The sequence below is a fragment of the Phyllostomus discolor genome, chromosome 6 (genome assembly GCF_004126475.2).
Source record: "Phyllostomus discolor isolate MPI-MPIP mPhyDis1 chromosome 6, mPhyDis1.pri.v3, whole genome shotgun sequence".
NCBI classification, from domain to species: Eukaryota; Metazoa; Chordata; class Mammalia; order Chiroptera; family Phyllostomidae; genus Phyllostomus; species Phyllostomus discolor.
The window spans coordinates 161,294,895-161,311,338 of NC_040908.2; the positions used below are offsets into that span (position 1 = coordinate 161,294,895).

Genomic DNA, 16,444 nt, shown 5'->3' on the forward strand with positions numbered 1-16,444 from the left:
GTCTCAGCTTCCCGGCCTGTTAAAATAAGGTTGACAATACTAACACCTCCCACACAGGTTGCTGGAAGGACTGGATGCTGTCTATACTGTGAGCAGTGAGGACGTGCCTCGTGCGAGGTGGGCTCTCTCTGCCTGTGCATGTGGAACATTATAACACACGGGTGAGAGCTCACGGGCTCTCTTGTTCATGACAAATAAACAAATAAGAAGCAACATAAGCAAACACGCCAACATGCTCTTTCTCCCTCCTCCTGTTTTCCCGGCACCCCCCGACCCACATCACAGAATTGCCATCTTCTCAGGCTGCCTGGCTCCTGGAGTCCTCTGCGACCCAGTCCACTGGCCCCTCCAAGCCCACGTCGCCCTCTAAGCCCAGCTGTGGAAGCCTGAGTGGGGGGGATTAGGAGGGAGGTGGCGCAAGACCCAGTCCCACATGTCCCCTATTTTTCCAGGAGTTGGCGCCGTGGGAGGCCTCGTCTTTCCCAGGCAGCTGCGCTGTCTCCTCTCCAGCTTGGCTTGAGTTGCTGGGAGAGGGACGGAGAGAGGAGGAGGCTTTGCCTGATATTTGTATTTCTCAGGGAAAAGGAGAAGCGACAGCTGTTAGAGCAGTGGTTTCCAAATGTTGGACGGGGGATTGGCTGCATCTGCATCCTCTCCACAGAAGCACATAAACATGCAAGCTCTTGCGCCCCAAACCAAGCCTCGGGCTCTGGCTCTCTCCAAGCCTCTTAGGTGGCTCTGATGTCCACCCAGGTTCCAATGTGTTTCTTTATATTTTCATTCCTTCAGAATGAATGGAGGAATGCCTACTAGTGTTAGGCTGCTGAACAAAATGAACAAAGAAATTTGCCCTTATAGAGCTTAGCTTCTAGAAGGGGAGATAATAAGCAACAACTTATTTTAAAAGATTGTAAGTTCTATAGGGAAGAACGTACAGCCGCATAAGAGGGTTTAGGGCCCTCAAGGTAGGATGGATGAGTGGGTGACAGTATTAAATAAAATGGTCTCAGGAACCTCTCCAGGAAGGCAAGATGTGAGCCAAGAGTGAAGGAGTTGAGTTGTAGGAGGGAGCTGGGAATATATCTGGTGGAATAGCATTTCAGGCAGAGGGAACAGCATACGCAAAGGCTCTGAGTCAGGCTATGCCAGCCATGTAGGAGGAACAGCTAGAGCAAAGAGGCGAGCGATATGAGGGAGAACTGAGAGAGAGGAGGACTGGGTGGGCAGGATGGGCAGAACATGCAGGCCGTGAACTTTGAGTGAACCAAGGGGTCATCCTGAGTTCTGAGGTTTGAGTGGAGAAATGACATGGCTTGACTTAGTTTTTAAGGCCTCACCTCCAGCTGGGGTGCTTAGCACTTGCTGCATCTTGAGTAGGGTTGATTAGTTCCTGCAAGAAAGGGCAATATGTCAGTGGGTGAAATTCTGGGATCTCAACGCTGGCTCGTTTTGTCCCACTTGTCCAACCCATAATGCATCTGCTCTCTCCTTCCACAGGGTCCCCACGGTGCCAGTGAAGAACCTAAATGGGTCCAGTCCTGTCAATCCCGCCCTCGCAGGTAAGAGGGACCCTGGGCTGGTCTTGTGAAAAGGTAGAAAAATGAAAACAATGAAACAGGTAGTGAGCATGGGTACAAGAGAGAAAATTCGGATGTTAATTCAAACAAACAGGGATGTTAGGCGTTGGGTCCGATGGGCAGGAAGAGCTTAGGGAGAACTGGCTGCTGAAAACAAAGCATGATGTTGAAGGTGAACCAATGAAAGTCGGTTTCTGGGGAAAGCAGAGAGTACGTGGAGAATCTGTATGTTATGAGAACTCTGGAGCGAGGAGGAGAGGAGGTTAATGGAGAGGCAGGAGTGGAGGGGGTGTTGGGGCTGACTCCGCAGTCCTTCCTGACTCGTGCTCTTCCCTTCCAGGCATCACAGGGATCCTCATGAGCGCGGCAGGGCTGCCTGTGTGTCTCACCAGGCCCCCGAAGCTGGTCCTCCACCCGCCCCCCGTCAGCAAGAGCGAAATAAAATCCATCCCAGGGGTTTCCAACACGAGCCGCAAGACCACCAAAAAGCAAGCCAGGAAAGGTACCGGCCTCCTTATCTTCCGGGGGGACTGGCAGCCACAACCTTGGCTCCCAGCCCTGGCTCTGCCTCCACCGCTGAGGGTCACCCCCATGGCTTACCCACTCTGTGCCTTAGCTTCTGCCTCGGCTAAGCAGGCCAGACTCTTACCTGTTCTGATGATGATACCACACTAGACTGTGTGTGGATCGGATGGAGACACCTTAAGAAATATGACGATGCAGGGCAGAGTCATAGAAACACAGAGAAATGTGATGTGTGACACTGATAAAGTATGTTAGCGAGAAAGATCACCTTGGCAGTGGAACCAAAACAGGCTGAATCCAAACCCCAACTTTGTCACTTGCAAGTCATGACCTCAGAGGACCCCTCTTTTCTCACCTTTATCTTGGGGTGAAAACAGTCACAGCCAGTGTCCAGCAGGTACGCCCCAGAATGCATGTGTGACGGTTGGGAAGTGGCCACGGTTTTGTGTCCTGCTCGAGCCTCCAGATGCTCTGGCTACTTGAACCCTCGTCAGGAGCTCCTTCCTACCTACACACGATCCCACACGGCTCTGCGCCAGCCCTGGTGCCAAGGGGCCCTGCCTCAGCCCCGTGGCTGGTCTTTCTTGTTCCTGGTATTGGTGGCCAAATGTGTGGACTGTCACCCTTAAGTCCCCACCTTGCAAACACATGATTTAGTTTCAGTTTGACCGCACGTGCACTGCACCGAGCCCAGGGCCTGGCGAGTCACAGGCTGGCCGTTAGTGGAAGCTTAATTCTTATAAGAGAAGCAGGACAGTGGGAAGGAAGGGCCGGCATCCAGCGCTGGGCTGTTGCCTGATGCACTTCCTCAAACCCCTGTCCTACTTTTCCAGTCTATTAGAATCTCTGCTTGGATGAACTCAATTGCCTTTGCTCATTATCTGATAGGAAGTGACAGGATTTTGCACTTTCCCGCTCTTCCTGTTATTATTAATAGCCCATATGGGATCCTTAGCTGGCAGTGTGCTAAAAGGGCTGTACGTCCATTAGCTCATTTAATTATCAAAACGACTCTTGAGTAGGTGCTATTGGCTCTTCCTCCTCTAATAAGTGAGAAACGGAAGCTTAGAAAAGTTAAGAGCGTCGCCTGAGGAGAGACACTGGCCCTTCTTTCCTTCTCTGCCTCCTTGTGAGGCTGTATGGTCTCATTTCCCTGCCTTCAGGCTGGGCTGCTTGCCAGGGGTCCAATCCCCCACAAATTCCAGAATCATCGCACCTGTCAGGATGCTTCCCGTCAGCCTTTCCCTGCTGAGGAGCTACGTCTGCCAGTAGTGACCATGCTGCCGACCACCAGGGAAGACCTCTCAGAGCCACGGTCATAACTTCCCGGCTTCCCACGAAAATAATACCAGTTTGACGCCACAGTATAGATGGAGACAGTGCTTGGCACATTGTAAAATAAATGTGATAAGCCTCCCTGGCATTTTTTATTTTTATTCTTATTTTATCTTGTAACAGTGCACAGAGTGCTTTTATTTCTGCTATCTTATCGCCTTGTTTGGGCAGGCCCAGGCTTTTTGATTTTATGGGAGAGAAACCCACTCAGTCTTTCTCTGTAAAAAGTGGCTTTGTTGTGACTAGCCAGGGGGGCGTCAGGGAAGTGACGCAGGAGGTAAAGGGAGGCAGAACCACCTCCTACCTCCTCAGACCACCTCTCTGCCTCTTCTACCCCTGAGTCCCTTTCAAAGTCTTGTACCCATTGCACAATGAATTCCTTCCCTTTCTTGCCTTTAGCCTTGTTGATAACGCTCCTCTCTGGTGTGCCCCGCTTGGCAAGGCTGTTTGAGCCCTTGTCCCAGTCTCGGTGGCACTCTGATCACCCTGTCCCCACAGGTAAAACCCCAGAAGAAGTGCTCAAGAAGTACCTGCAGAAGGTCCGGCACCCACCAGATGAGGTGAGTGCAGGGACACGAGGCAGGGCTCACCTTCTCCATTGGCCACCAGCCTTCCTGCTGCCTATGCGGCAAGAGCTGCTAAGTCCTGACAGGTACAGAGCTGGTCGGAAGGGACGCCGCGCACCTGGGGTCCAAGGCTGGTGGTCACAAGAGGCCGCTTAAACTCTCTCGCCTCTCCATACAGCGAAGAGCTGATCGATTCTAAACCACCTTAACGTGACAGTCTGAATTTAAGAAACACAGAATGATAAGCAGTGGGAATTGACTTGAAAATGAGCTGGATGAAGATCAGTGGTTCTCAGCCAGAGGCAGTTTTGCACAATTTGGGTGAGGAGGGGAGGAGGTGCTACTGGCGTCCAGCGGGTAGAGGCCAGGGGTGCCGTTAAACACCCTCCAATGCCCAGGACAGCCCCTGCGGCAGAGAGTTATCCAGCTCCTCTCGTCAATAGTGCCAAGGTTGAGCAATCCTGTTGTAGATTTATTTAAACAGCCGTCCCTCTGGTGTACTAGAATTATAGTTCTTCTAAAGAGTCAGCTTAAATAAAGCTCATCCATGGGGCTGTCAGCAAGCATTTGTTTCCTTCACAAGCCACTCAAGGACGCCCGGGAAGGACGCTGCATCGTCACAGCCCTCAAGGAGATTGTCATTTTGGTGGCCAGCCCAAGTTAACGTGTACTGACACCCGCAGTTATTTCAGGAATTTTTCTGTTGTGTAAAGCAAGGCACAAATATACTCCGATTCCCAAAGGCCCAACTATACTTAGATTCCCAAAGGCATGGCTACCCTAGTTTGTGGGCTTCCTAGAAGAGGGGCAGTGACAGCTCGCCTGACCTCTGAGCGTTCGGGGACCAGCGTGGGGACGCTGCAGCCTCCCAGGCTGCAGGAGGCTTGACGGCCTCTCGGCGTTGTCCCCTGCCCCCCAGGACTGCACCATCTGTATGGAGCGCCTCACGGCCCCCTCGGGCTACAAGGGCCCGCAGCCGACCGTCAAGCCTGACCTGGTGGGAAAGCTGTCCAGGTGCGGCCACATCTTCCACATCTACTGCCTGGTTGCCATGTACAACAACGGCAACAAGGTGAGTGCCAGCCTGTGGGGCTGCTGCCCTGGGCCCTGGAGGAGCAAGAGTGGGAAGGCCCTGTTGGTGTTTTGCCCCGGGGGGCGTGGGGAGTCTTAAAGGTGTCCCAGGGCAGCAGGAGTGGCCATTTTGGCTGTTCTGAGCAGGATCCATCCTCCACAAAATTATAATGTGGGAAAACCTGTCTTTATCTTTCCTTCGGGCTCTGCTACCCAATCCCCCTGATCTCGACATGAGGCACGGTGGTCGGAGAGGTGCAGACTTCTGCCCCTGAGGTCTGTGAGAATAGTGGTTCATTGTCATGGCCTGTGGCTGGGTGAAGTGGGCCCCCATCCATGAGGGAGACGGAAACTCTCATCACAACACTGGGCCGATGGTGGGCGTTCACTCACATGGGCAGAGATGGGTTTCCCAATCATCCGTCCTTCTTCTGGTTATAATTCATTTTCTTTGGATATTTTCAAAACACCCTTGATTGCCCCTTTGACGGCATTAGGGACTGTTGCTGAGGTCTACTTGGCAATCCCTTAAGAAGCCCCCGCTGGAGGCGGGGAAGCTGTGATGTTCATCTTGCTCATGACAGACTGTGGTGCGGTGTTCCCCGGTTAGAGCTGGTTTCTGGGACTCTGGGGATGTCCCTGGATGACAGCTCTGTCCTTCCAATGCCCCAGCTTTTTCTGAGTCCTGACTTTTCTAATATTCTTTCCTATGCCTGCAATAACCTCCACTCCCTCATCTCCGTGAATTTGAACCCTACACATTTCTCCAGGCCTAGCTTGGATTGCATCAGAGTCTGAGATTTCTCTGATCTTCAACCTCTTACTCATCCAAAATAAATGTCTGGCTTTCGGGGGGCTGCTGTGTGGCTCCCTTGTTGTGGGAAAGAGTGGAGGCAAGAGAGGCAGCTGACCCGAGATTGAACCCTGGCCTTGTAGCCAAATGACCTCGGGCAAGATTTTCAACTCCAAGATTTCATTTTCCATCTGGAAGATGGAGATAAAACAATACCTACTTGATAGGGTGTTTCACTACTATGAGTTAAGTTGGTATCTCCTTTATGTTAGTCATGACTATAGTTTTTTCCCTTCATCTTTATGTATCCTTATGATTGAGTTTCCAAAAGTGCTGGGGGCCTTTCTGAGTGTCCTGGGGAGTGCACATTCAATCATTGATGGATGTGGCCCACCTGGACCCCGTGCTCACCTTCCTGACCCTAAGTAAAAGGTTCCATTGGGACTTTGCACTTTCAGGGGTTGTTTTGGCTTCAAAGGCATTTCGTAACATATTCATCCCCTTTTCAATGACTGTATTCAAGAATAACTTCTACCTTTTTGCATTTATTTCCATGGTGCTTTTAAAATGTTTCGTTAGACACTATCTTTTATTCTCTTTGGCACTAATACTTGGAGGCATGTTTTGTTTTTTTCATTTTCTTTACACAAAAGAGGAAAGAAAAGGGCCCAGAGAGAAATGGAGTGAGTCACCCAAGGTCAGGAAGCGCGGTAAGGCCAGAGCAGAGAGTGGGGCCTGGCTTCCTGACCCCAAGTCTTCGGGTTCCCGTTCCTTGATCACAGGCAGTCGTTGCTCTGAACACAAGCTATGCCTTTAAATGAGTGCAGCTCGAACTGAAACGTCCCTAAATAGCTCCGTGGAGGATCCCTGCCATCCTTCCCGAGGAGATGGATGCGGGTGTCCTGAAGAGCTTCAGTCCCAGCTGTGCGACAGCATTTTTTACACGAGTTGCTCCCTGCACACTCACGCCTTCCTTCCCCTCCTTCCCTCTCTCCTTGGGAGCCTGGGAATAGAATTCACTGTCCAGGCTCTTGTCCCTCCCCTCCAGGTGACAACTCCCCAGGCCCTGCTGTGAAACAGTGACCCCTTACAGCACTGCAGCAGCCAGAGTCCCCCCAGCCCTCCCCCAACAGAGCCCTGAGGTGCCGTGCAAAGCCAGGTCTCCTCCTCCAGCACAGGTTCTCTCTTACAAGCCCCTGAGAGTTTGGAGTAAGGGGCTGTTGGTGGAATGTACCTCCTGTCACATTGGAGAAAGCAGAAGTGGCCTTGGTAGCCCAAGCAGGGGAGGGGGACAACCAAGGTCTGTTACTCGTTTGGGTGCCTTTTGTCCCCCAGGCCCTTTATCTCTGGTACCTTTTGGAGTTGGTTCCGGAGGTTATTACTGAAACTGTTTCCCTAGCTGGTTGTTCTGGTCTTATCCCCTCAGGATGGCAGTTTGCAGTGTCCAACCTGTAAAACCATTTACGGGGTGAAAACAGGCACCCAGCCTCCGGGGAAGATGGAGTACCACCTCATCCCCCATTCCCTGCCTGGCCACCCAGACTGCAAAACCATCCGGATCATCTACAGCATCCCTCCCGGCATCCAGGTGAGCCCGCCGCAGCCCTTGACTGCTGTTGTTTTCAATGTTTGCACGTAAATGTTTGTCCGAGTCCACTCAGGCTGCCGTAGCAAAGTACCAGAGACTGGGTAACTTTTAAACAACATAAGTTTAACAGCTGGGAGGTCCAAGATAAGGTGCCGGCAGATTCAGTGTCGGCTGAGGGCTGTCTTCTTGCTGTGTCCTCCGCGGGTTGAAGGGGAGATGGTCCCTCTAATACAGGCACTAATCCTGTTCATGAGGGCTTTGCTCTCCTGACCTAATCACCTACCAAAGACCCCCCACCTCCTAATACCATTATGTTGGGGATTAGGTTTCAACCTATCAGTTCTGGGGGGGACACAAACTTTCAGTTTATAGCATTCCACCCCTGCCCTCTCAAAATTCATGTCCTTCTTGAATACATTTATTTTCTATCCCAACAAGCTCAAAAGTCTTAACTTATTGCAACATCAACTTTAAAGTCTAAGTGCAAGGTCTCCACTGAATAGCACTTAAACCAGATGTGGGGGAGACTCCAGGTGCGATTCATCCAGGAGCAAATTCTTCTCCAGCAAGGAGCTTGTGAAACCACAGAAGTTATGTGTTGGAGCCTCACCAGATGCTGAATCTGCCAGCACCTTGGCCTTGGGACTTCCCAGCCTCCAGCGCTATGAGAAATGAACTTCTGCCATTTAAAAGCCACCCAGCTTGTGGTATTTTGTTAGCGCAGCCCAAGCTGACTGCGACCATGTTGTATTCTGAAAAGTCCCCTTCCCACTCTTGTCCCCCATCTATGAAGCCGGAACCAGCCCCACCCTCCGCCATTGTTCTTACTTTCTTTTGTCTCCTTCTCGGGTTCTTTGCCCACAGGCAGCAGAGACTGCATCCACTCCTCCCGTTTTTACACAAAGTGTGACGTACTAGACATATTGTTCTGCACTCTGCATTTTTCAATTAACAATATAGTCTGTATATCTCTTCATGTTTGCATAGAGAGAGCTTCCCCATTCCTTCTCGGCTCTGTGCGATAATCCATTGTGCAAAGCTACCGTAATTCATATTCAACAGCCTCCGTTTGATGGACATATGGATTGTGTCCAATCTTTTGCTACAACAAATAATGCCATAATGAATAACCTTGTATGCATGTGAGTGTGTCTATAGAATCATTTTCTGGAAGCGGAATTTCTTTGTCACATGGTATTAGCATTTGTAATTTGATAGCTATTCCTTGGCTCTGATTTTTGCAGGCATTTCTTTCCTCTTTTGATTCTTTGAAAGACGGTCAAAGAAACAAACTGAACAATTTCCCTGGCAGGAAATACAGATGTGTTCCTCCGTCACACATGGAAGTGTTTTCTAAATGCTTTAGGGTGCTTATTGGATTCATTTCTTTAGAAAATATTTATTAGTCCACCCTCTCTTTCCTCCCTCTCCTCCTCGAATTTTTCATTTTTTTTTGTTGTTGTTGATGTGGAACAAACGTCTGAGTGTGGACTGTGGGCCAAGGCGTCTTCTAGGCTCTAGAGAAACAATGGTGAGCGAAACAGACACAGTCCTCCCTCCTCTGAAGTCCCCGTTCCAGTGGGAGGAGGAAGATAATAAAATAAACAGATAAATAAACGGGGCATTTCCAAATGGTGATAAGTCATGTGGAAGAAATAAAACAGGGAGATGGGATAGCCTGTAAACAAAAAGTGAGTAAAAAATATGGTACTTCTTGGAGGGACTTACCAGCCAGTCGGAGGGGGAAATCACCGTGCATCACTGAGCTCCAGAGCAGAAAGAGGGTGTGCACCACTAACAAAAGCTGTGCGAGGCTCGCAACACCTGGCTGACCCTCACGCACTGGGGACTTCGGACAGCCACCTGACCTTCCTGACCCGGTTTCCTTCCTGTGCGGCTGGGAACCTAACACGCAGGGGATTTGTGTGCATGTTGTGGTACAGGGCGCAGCTCTAGGGCGCTCAGTCCCTGGCCACGGTCATCATTGGTGTATCTTCCTCATCTGGGTAAGGAGGAGGGTCTGTGTCCCTCTGATAGGGAGGCTTGGGGGAGACTTTCTTGTGCAGGGCAGTTGCTAGTAGAGCCTTGAACGAAGACGTGAAGAAATGGAGAAGAGAGACTTTCAGAGGAGGAGTCTGCAAAGTCTCAGAGGAGAGAGTGCAGGGTGTTGGAGGGCGATAAAGAAATGTTTATTTGGGGGCCTCCCTGCTTAAGGTCCTGATTTTTATTTTTTTTATTTTTGTTCAAGTACAGTTTTCTGCCCCCCCCCCCCACTCCTCCCCACCACCCCAGCTATCCTCACCTCCCTCCCCGGTTTCCACCCCCACCCCTTGTTATTGTCCATGTATCCTTTATAATTGTGGGTTAAGATCCTGATTTCATTGCCCTTTCTCAGCCCGTGAAAGCTTGGGCTTCCGTGAGGAGTCGAGGCCTGTAAGCTTGGCCTTGACTGCAGGGAGCAGTTCCCTGGGGGAGAAACTCGGAGGCCGAGTCGTGACTGCGTGACTGCTTCGCTTAGCAGTGAGCAGTGCGCCAGGAGCCTGCAGCCTCGCTGGGTCAGCGCCAGGCAGGCCGGCGGCTGTGCCTGTGCCGGCCGCGCTGCGGCTTGTGTCAGGCAGCAGAGGAGCAGGCCGCGCGGTGGTGGGAACCGGCCCTTCAGTAAAGCAACCTGGCTGAGAAACAGCCCTGGCCACAGGGACGTTGCGCCTGGGGAGCGATTTTATGCAAATATGAAATGCAGGACCGGCTAGTCCTGCATCGCCAAGAAGTCTCTGTGGCTGTTTCAGTGGGGAGTGACCCTTCCCTTCTCTGAGACCCCACCGCACTTACAGTGCTGTCCGGTTTGCAAAGCCACAGGTGACCCCAAACCGCGCTGTTAACAAGAAACAACCACAACGAAAACTAAACCCCAGGAGCTAAAAATTATTTTGGAATCGTTGCCTATAATAAGAGAAAATGAAAAATCTGTGCTTTCTTGCAGCTTTGTCATGCATGCATAGGTTCACCCAATCATTCATTTCTTCAGCCAGGACACATTTACTGATTATTGGTGCCAGGACAAGTGTGTCATGACCAATATTATGTTGCTTTTATCTAGAAAGGATTTTAAAACAGGTTTCACAGACTCCGAGGGGGTCAGGGATGCTCTGAAACGATAGTCAAATATTTGTGTTTAGGTAAAAAAACGTGTTACTGGGGGGGAAGTCCCTCCCTTTTCATGAATTTCTCAAAGGGGCCAGTGGACCCACTGTGGACCCTGACTGGGAAGCCTGGTTTCTGGTTAAATTCTGCTTCGGTTTTGTCCCTACCCAGGGGCCTGAGGCTGCGTAGTAGGACTGGGCCACAACAGTGGACACGTTGTTAGATTTTCAGTCGTGAATTTCCCAGTCCATATTGTTAAACAGGGAGACAAACCAGAAAGCCATGAGGGCCGAGGAGAAAACCCCTGGGAATCACTCAGACAATGCTGCTTGCACGGCTCAGAGCTCCGAGGCCCTAGAGTTCTCCTGAGCTGTTCGGGGGTAAAAAGTCCAGTGTGTGCCTCAGAAATCCGAGGCTTACGTTTTGGCAAAGCCATTAACTGCGGAAGTCATGTTGCCTCTGAGGGTGGTAGTATTTTGCCTCTTGTAAAACACAATAGTCAGAATGGATGATGGTGGCAAGGCCCAGCATTCACTGAGTGAGCTCTCAGCATGCGAGCAGGCACCGTGCTCACTTGACATTCAGAATAGTCTCAGAAGATGAGAATTCCACGTCCGTCCTGTCTGATGGGTGGGAAGCCAAGGGCTGCAGCTCGCACAGCTGGGAGGCTGCAGCTCGGGTCCAATAAGCCCAGGTCTGAGGGCTCTGCTCCCGCTGCTTTTGGGACCACTCTCTGTCTAGACTCTACAGCCATTATTATCGTCTTCTTTATTGGCATGAGTCACTGCGTGCCTCCCCTCACCAGAAACACGTGGGAAAATGCCCTTCGTTTTCTTTCTGTGCTTTCAGGGGCCAGAACACCCGAATCCTGGGAAGAGTTTCAGCGCCCGTGGCTTCCCGAGACACTGTTACCTTCCAGACAGCGAGAAAGGGAGAAAAGTAAGAGTTGGGGTGTCAGGTTATTTATTGACTTCTGTGTCAGGGGCCCCAGTTTTACTTCCTGTGATGCCCAGGGTAAAAAGCACTGGGTCTTTCTCCCTTCTAGATGTCCACAGAAGTGAGGTCCTAGTTGAGTCAACCATAGATAAGGGTGGATAGGACTCAAATTTTTTTTCGTAGAATGATGGGGCAAGACTTTGGTGTTTTTTTCCCCTCACCTGGCTATTCCTGCAATAATTCGTTTGTTTTATAATCCTTCCTTTAGAATTTTACTGCTTAACAGCTGGTCCTGGGACCAATACCAGTGGCAACATCTATAAGCTTGATAGAAATTCAGAACCTTAGAACCTACTTTGTTTGAACAGGTGCTCTGAAGCAGGGAATGGCAGCTCACGGTTTTCAAGTCTGCTATTACTATTATCAGTACTGTAATGATTCCTCACCTCTGGCCCACGCTGTGTCTGCCGTCCTTCAGTTTTGAAACCAGTGCATTTTTATCAGGAATCTTCTTCATGCTGGACAGGGCATTGCATATTTGTCTTGCTCAAAAAAAGAAATGTGCACTTTTCATTTTAGCTGAATTAGAACACTCTCGCAAGCCCTAACACTTCTCTGGGCCTCACCTGTAAAAGTGAGGAGCCAATAGCACCTGCCAGACTTCACGCAAAGTGCAGTTGTAAGGACCAGGTGAGCAACACATATGAAATGGCCTTGAAGGGTCACAACACGTCAACCTTGCCATTGCAGAAATAGTCCACAGCATTAGCTATGGGTAAATTAATACCGCTTTCAGGTGGGGGTGGGTGGCAGGCACAGCTTCAGAAGATCTCAGATCAGAAGTGCCTCGCACCCCTGGGTCCTAACTTTCCGACCACAGCTGTGACGTTGGTAGCTAACGTTTGCTGAAGGGTGTGTGCCGGGCACTGCTATTCAAGTCTTCTTCACACAGCACCTGCCAACCTACTCACAGCCTTTAGAGGCAGATCGTACCATTGCCATTTTGTAAATAAGGAAATTAAGCCCCAGAGAGGTGGTATAACTTTTCTAAGGTCACACAGTCAGACAGTGACAGAACCAAGACGGACCCGCAGGTCCCTGACTCTGCATCCAAACTGGCCCTTCCCTTAGGGCATTGCAATGCAGGACGAGGCGGGGCCCTTGGCAGGACTCCCTCCCCTGCAAAGGATGGCCTCTGGCCAACACAGAAGTCTGACTCTGATCTCTGCCTTTTGTCCCGTAGGTTCTGAAGCTGCTGCTGGTGGCCTGGGATCGCCGCCTCATCTTCGCCATTGGTACTTCCAGCACGACGGGCGAGTCAGACACCGTCATCTGGAATGAGGTCCACCACAAGACAGAGTTCGGCTCTAATCTCACTGGCCACGGCTACCCAGATGCCAATTACCTGGATAATGTGCTGGCTGAACTGGCTGCCCAGGGCATCTCTGAGGACAGCACTGCCCAGGAGAAGGACTGAGCTGGAAGGGCTTTAGTAGGGAGGAGAGGTGGGGACTACAGAGCAGGAAATGGGGAGAGTCGAGGTAGAAGTTGGTTCCCTGCCCTCCCGACTCCCTCATCTCCCCTCCCGTCCTGCCTCCATCCTTCATCCCTCCCAGCAACAGGGGGGAGCCATATTGAATAAGGGGACATCATTCATAAACCTCATCCATCACAAAAGGGACCTGGGATGAGGGCCATCCCTGGCCTGTTCCTATGGAGTTTTCGGTGCTGGGTAGGCACGAACACCACCCCTCAGCCCCTTAAGTGGGGGCGTGGTCAGCACACTTAGGGTACGGGCAGTGCATGGTCACTCCGTGCCCTGGCCTCGTGAAGCCTGAGGTCCATCGCCTCCACTGGCTTCTTGCTGCTTCCACTTCCAAACGTGGAATTTCCGCTTTTCTCTCCTCCCCGGGAGGCGAGGAGCTCTCACTGTGCAAGGTTGGGGGGCCAAGGGGTGAACCACTAAACTGCTGTGACACCAGAAATCAATGCCTCGGTATAGAGCGAGGACGCACTTCTTGCCAGAGGGTCAGGGAAGCAAAGGCCTCTGGGAGCACACTCAGCTCTCATAAGAGTCCACGGCTTCTCCGGGCCTTGCTTCCTCCTCTCACCGTTGACCTGCCCACAGAGGCATTTGCTTCTCTCACGCAGATGGATGGGCTCTGGGGTTCCTCTCCGGGTGGCATCCCGTGATGCTTCCAGCCACGCCCTGGTCAGACCGGAGCCGGCATCCCACTTAGCATCTGCACTGTCCTCAGGGAGAGGAGCCCGTGGCCTTCTTCCCAACGCATCCCAGACCAGCTCAAAGATTCCATGAGTCTCATCAAGTCACTGTGAACAGAGCCTGTGCTGGGCTCTGTGCCTCCTGTGCATGTGCGTGCGTGTGTGTGGGTGTGAGCACACATGTGTGCATGTGCGCACCGCTGGTGGAGAGTCCCATCATGTTCTCACAGTCTGTTTTGCCAGATGTCGAACCCCAGTTCCGACGAGGATCAGAGAGCCGGGGGGTGGCCCCTTGGCTTCTCCCACCCGCTGCCAACCATTCCCTTAGTAAACTTGGACCCTGACCGAGTCAGAACTGTGTTTGGGGAGATGTGTAAGGTGAGGGCTGGACTGACCCCTTTTTCTGTGTCTTTCAAGACTGCATTGGAGCCAAGCTCCATCCAGCCTTGTTTTTCTGAGAGCTTTGATCTCGGTTGATGCAAATTTGTTCACTGAAGCCGAGGGGTGGTGCTGGGCCTCTCATCTCCCTCTCCTGCTACAGACTGACCTAGAACATGGAGGGAGCCTCTTCAGCTCATCCACCAGGGTTAGGACTACCTTATGGTCTAGTCCAGCATCTGTCTGGGTTGTGTCCCAAGACCCTGCCTATCTCCTCCCCATCATTCCCCTTGCCTTTGGCTCCTGCCAAGGAATGAATCGAGGGTCAGGGAGGAGAGAAGGGGTATCAAGAAGGGAAACCCAATTCCCCCTTTGAAAGTGGGTTCTTTGAACTATATGTTTGGGGGAAGTTCCTCTGGATACTAGTTTGAATTATATACCTCATGTTTTGGGGGTTTGACGTATATATATGCATATATATTTCATAATATTTGGAAGGTTTTTGATGCTAGAAAAATGGAAACAAAAGAACCTTCAAAAATGGTACTTAAACGAGAACCGGAAACCAAGGTTTCCTGAGAGCCGGCTTCGGAGCTGCTCGCTCTTAGGCCCGCAGCCGTTTTGCTGTTCGTGTGACCAGTGGGTTTACGTGAGCATCACCCAGCTCTTGGGGACATGCTGCTGGTGCTGAGCCTCTCCTTGGTTTCCAAATGGCCGTAGGGACATTAACCGGCTCCAGCAGAGGGAGCTGTGACAGGAACGATTGTGTCTGCCACCTTGGTGCCCGTGGCTCCCATCCGACGGCAGCCGTGTATCTCACCAGCAAACCTGGAGGTCAGTCCTGAGCTCACTGCGCCACAGAGTGATTGATTTCCTGCCACAGTCGTGGAAGAAACATCCGAACTCAATGGAAGAGACACCCCTGCAGTGTTCATTGTCACGCCCCGTGCCCTTGCCAGGCTACCGTGTACCAGGGATCAGCAGCGAGCCCCACCGTAGGCCACTACTGTCTCCGCCTTCACCCTCGTCACGTCTCTGCTGGGCGTGTCACCCACAGTGGTGAGGAATCAGACGGAGGGTGGGTGGGTAGAAACACAGCTGTGCACTAGGGGGCGGGGGAGGAAGAAGACAAGCTTTGACAACTGGCCATGGGCAGCGGGGAGACGCTGATTGGCTGCAGCAGGCGGAGGAAGGCATGGGTGGGAGAGGGGACCCAGAGAGGGACCAGGCAGGCGGTATGCCAGGGCAACACCACTTCGGGAGCAAGTCTTCATGGCTTCAAGCCTCTCCCCGGGATGTCGGTTGTGTCTGTGCCCCGTTCCCTTCCTCTCAGAGGATGCTCAGCAGGGGCTACCTCATCCTCATCTTCTTGTGGGACGTCTGGGCAGAAAGAATCTTGAACTTCCTTTCTGGCACTGTGCCAGCCAGGCAAGGCGGCAGGCATTCCTTTGCTCCTTCTCTTGAGCCACCTTGGAAAGGTACGGTCTCAGGTTCAGCGGCCACCCTGCCGGCAGAGGCCCTGTGCATCTACCGCTCTGACACAGGGGTGTCCCCACCGGAAGCCCTGCTGAGCTCCCTGGTCCACGCAGGGGCATCCCTGCCTTTCCTTTCGTCTTAGCACCAGCAGCCCGGGTCCTCCCTCCCTGAGTCTGCAGGGATGACAGACCCTGTCAGACGCTCATCCCTTAAGGATTAATTGTGTATATGTGGTTGTGTGTACTTCACGTTTTATCCCTTCCCTCCGTGGTTTTAGACTTGGTCGAAAGTACTTGTCCTGGTATTGCACTGTTTGTGTGCATGAGAAGATGGGGGGAAGGCCCCACGCGGTACAAGAAAGGGTCCTGTCCCCTTTTCTTGTCTGTGGTCACTGGCATTTGAGTGGGGGTGGGTTTCTGGGAGAGGACAGGTGAATGTCCTGATGTAAATCTTTATAACTGGTGTGTTTTGAAGTCCTTGGTGTTGCTCTGTGAGAGGACATCGCCACCTGGTGCTCATGAGGTGTATGTGCAGAACAATAAATGGAAAAATGACCAACCACACATTGTTGAACCTTCTGTTTTCTGTAGGTCAGGGCACCTATCACGAGACATTGGGGTACCTCCCTGAGCCTGTAAGCAACCACAAGCCCTTCTGCCAGATGGGGTGGGGGTAGTCCCTCTTCCCTATGCTTTTCACATCTTTTTCACCCACATATTTGACCAAGGGACCTGGTTTGACTTCTTGTTTCTCTAAAGGAAACCAACCACATGACAGGGGAAGTAAGTAAATGAACCTGTGGGGAAAAGACCTTCTTAAAAACCCTGAATGTTCA

General features: G+C 51.6%; 1 protein-coding gene across 2 annotated transcripts in view; it reads left to right on the forward strand.

Annotated features, from left to right (window-relative positions):
• DTX4 (deltex E3 ubiquitin ligase 4) overlaps positions 1–16,172 on the forward strand; it is a 31,333-nt gene extending 15,161 nt beyond the window's left edge. For both annotated transcript variants that reach the window (XM_028517634.2, XM_036029497.1), the window contains exons 3-9: positions 1,498–1,559; positions 1,918–2,079; positions 3,936–3,997; positions 4,923–5,075; positions 7,294–7,455; positions 11,446–11,535; positions 12,776–16,172. In XM_028517634.2, coding sequence (XP_028373435.1) covers positions 1,498–1,559; positions 1,918–2,079; positions 3,936–3,997; positions 4,923–5,075; positions 7,294–7,455; positions 11,446–11,535; positions 12,776–13,009 — 925 coding nt within the window. In that variant the 3' untranslated portion in view covers positions 13,010–16,172. The remainder of the gene's footprint in view (positions 1–1,497; positions 1,560–1,917; positions 2,080–3,935; positions 3,998–4,922; positions 5,076–7,293; positions 7,456–11,445; positions 11,536–12,775) is intronic.
• The last annotated feature ends 272 nt before the right edge of the window (positions 16,173–16,444 follow it).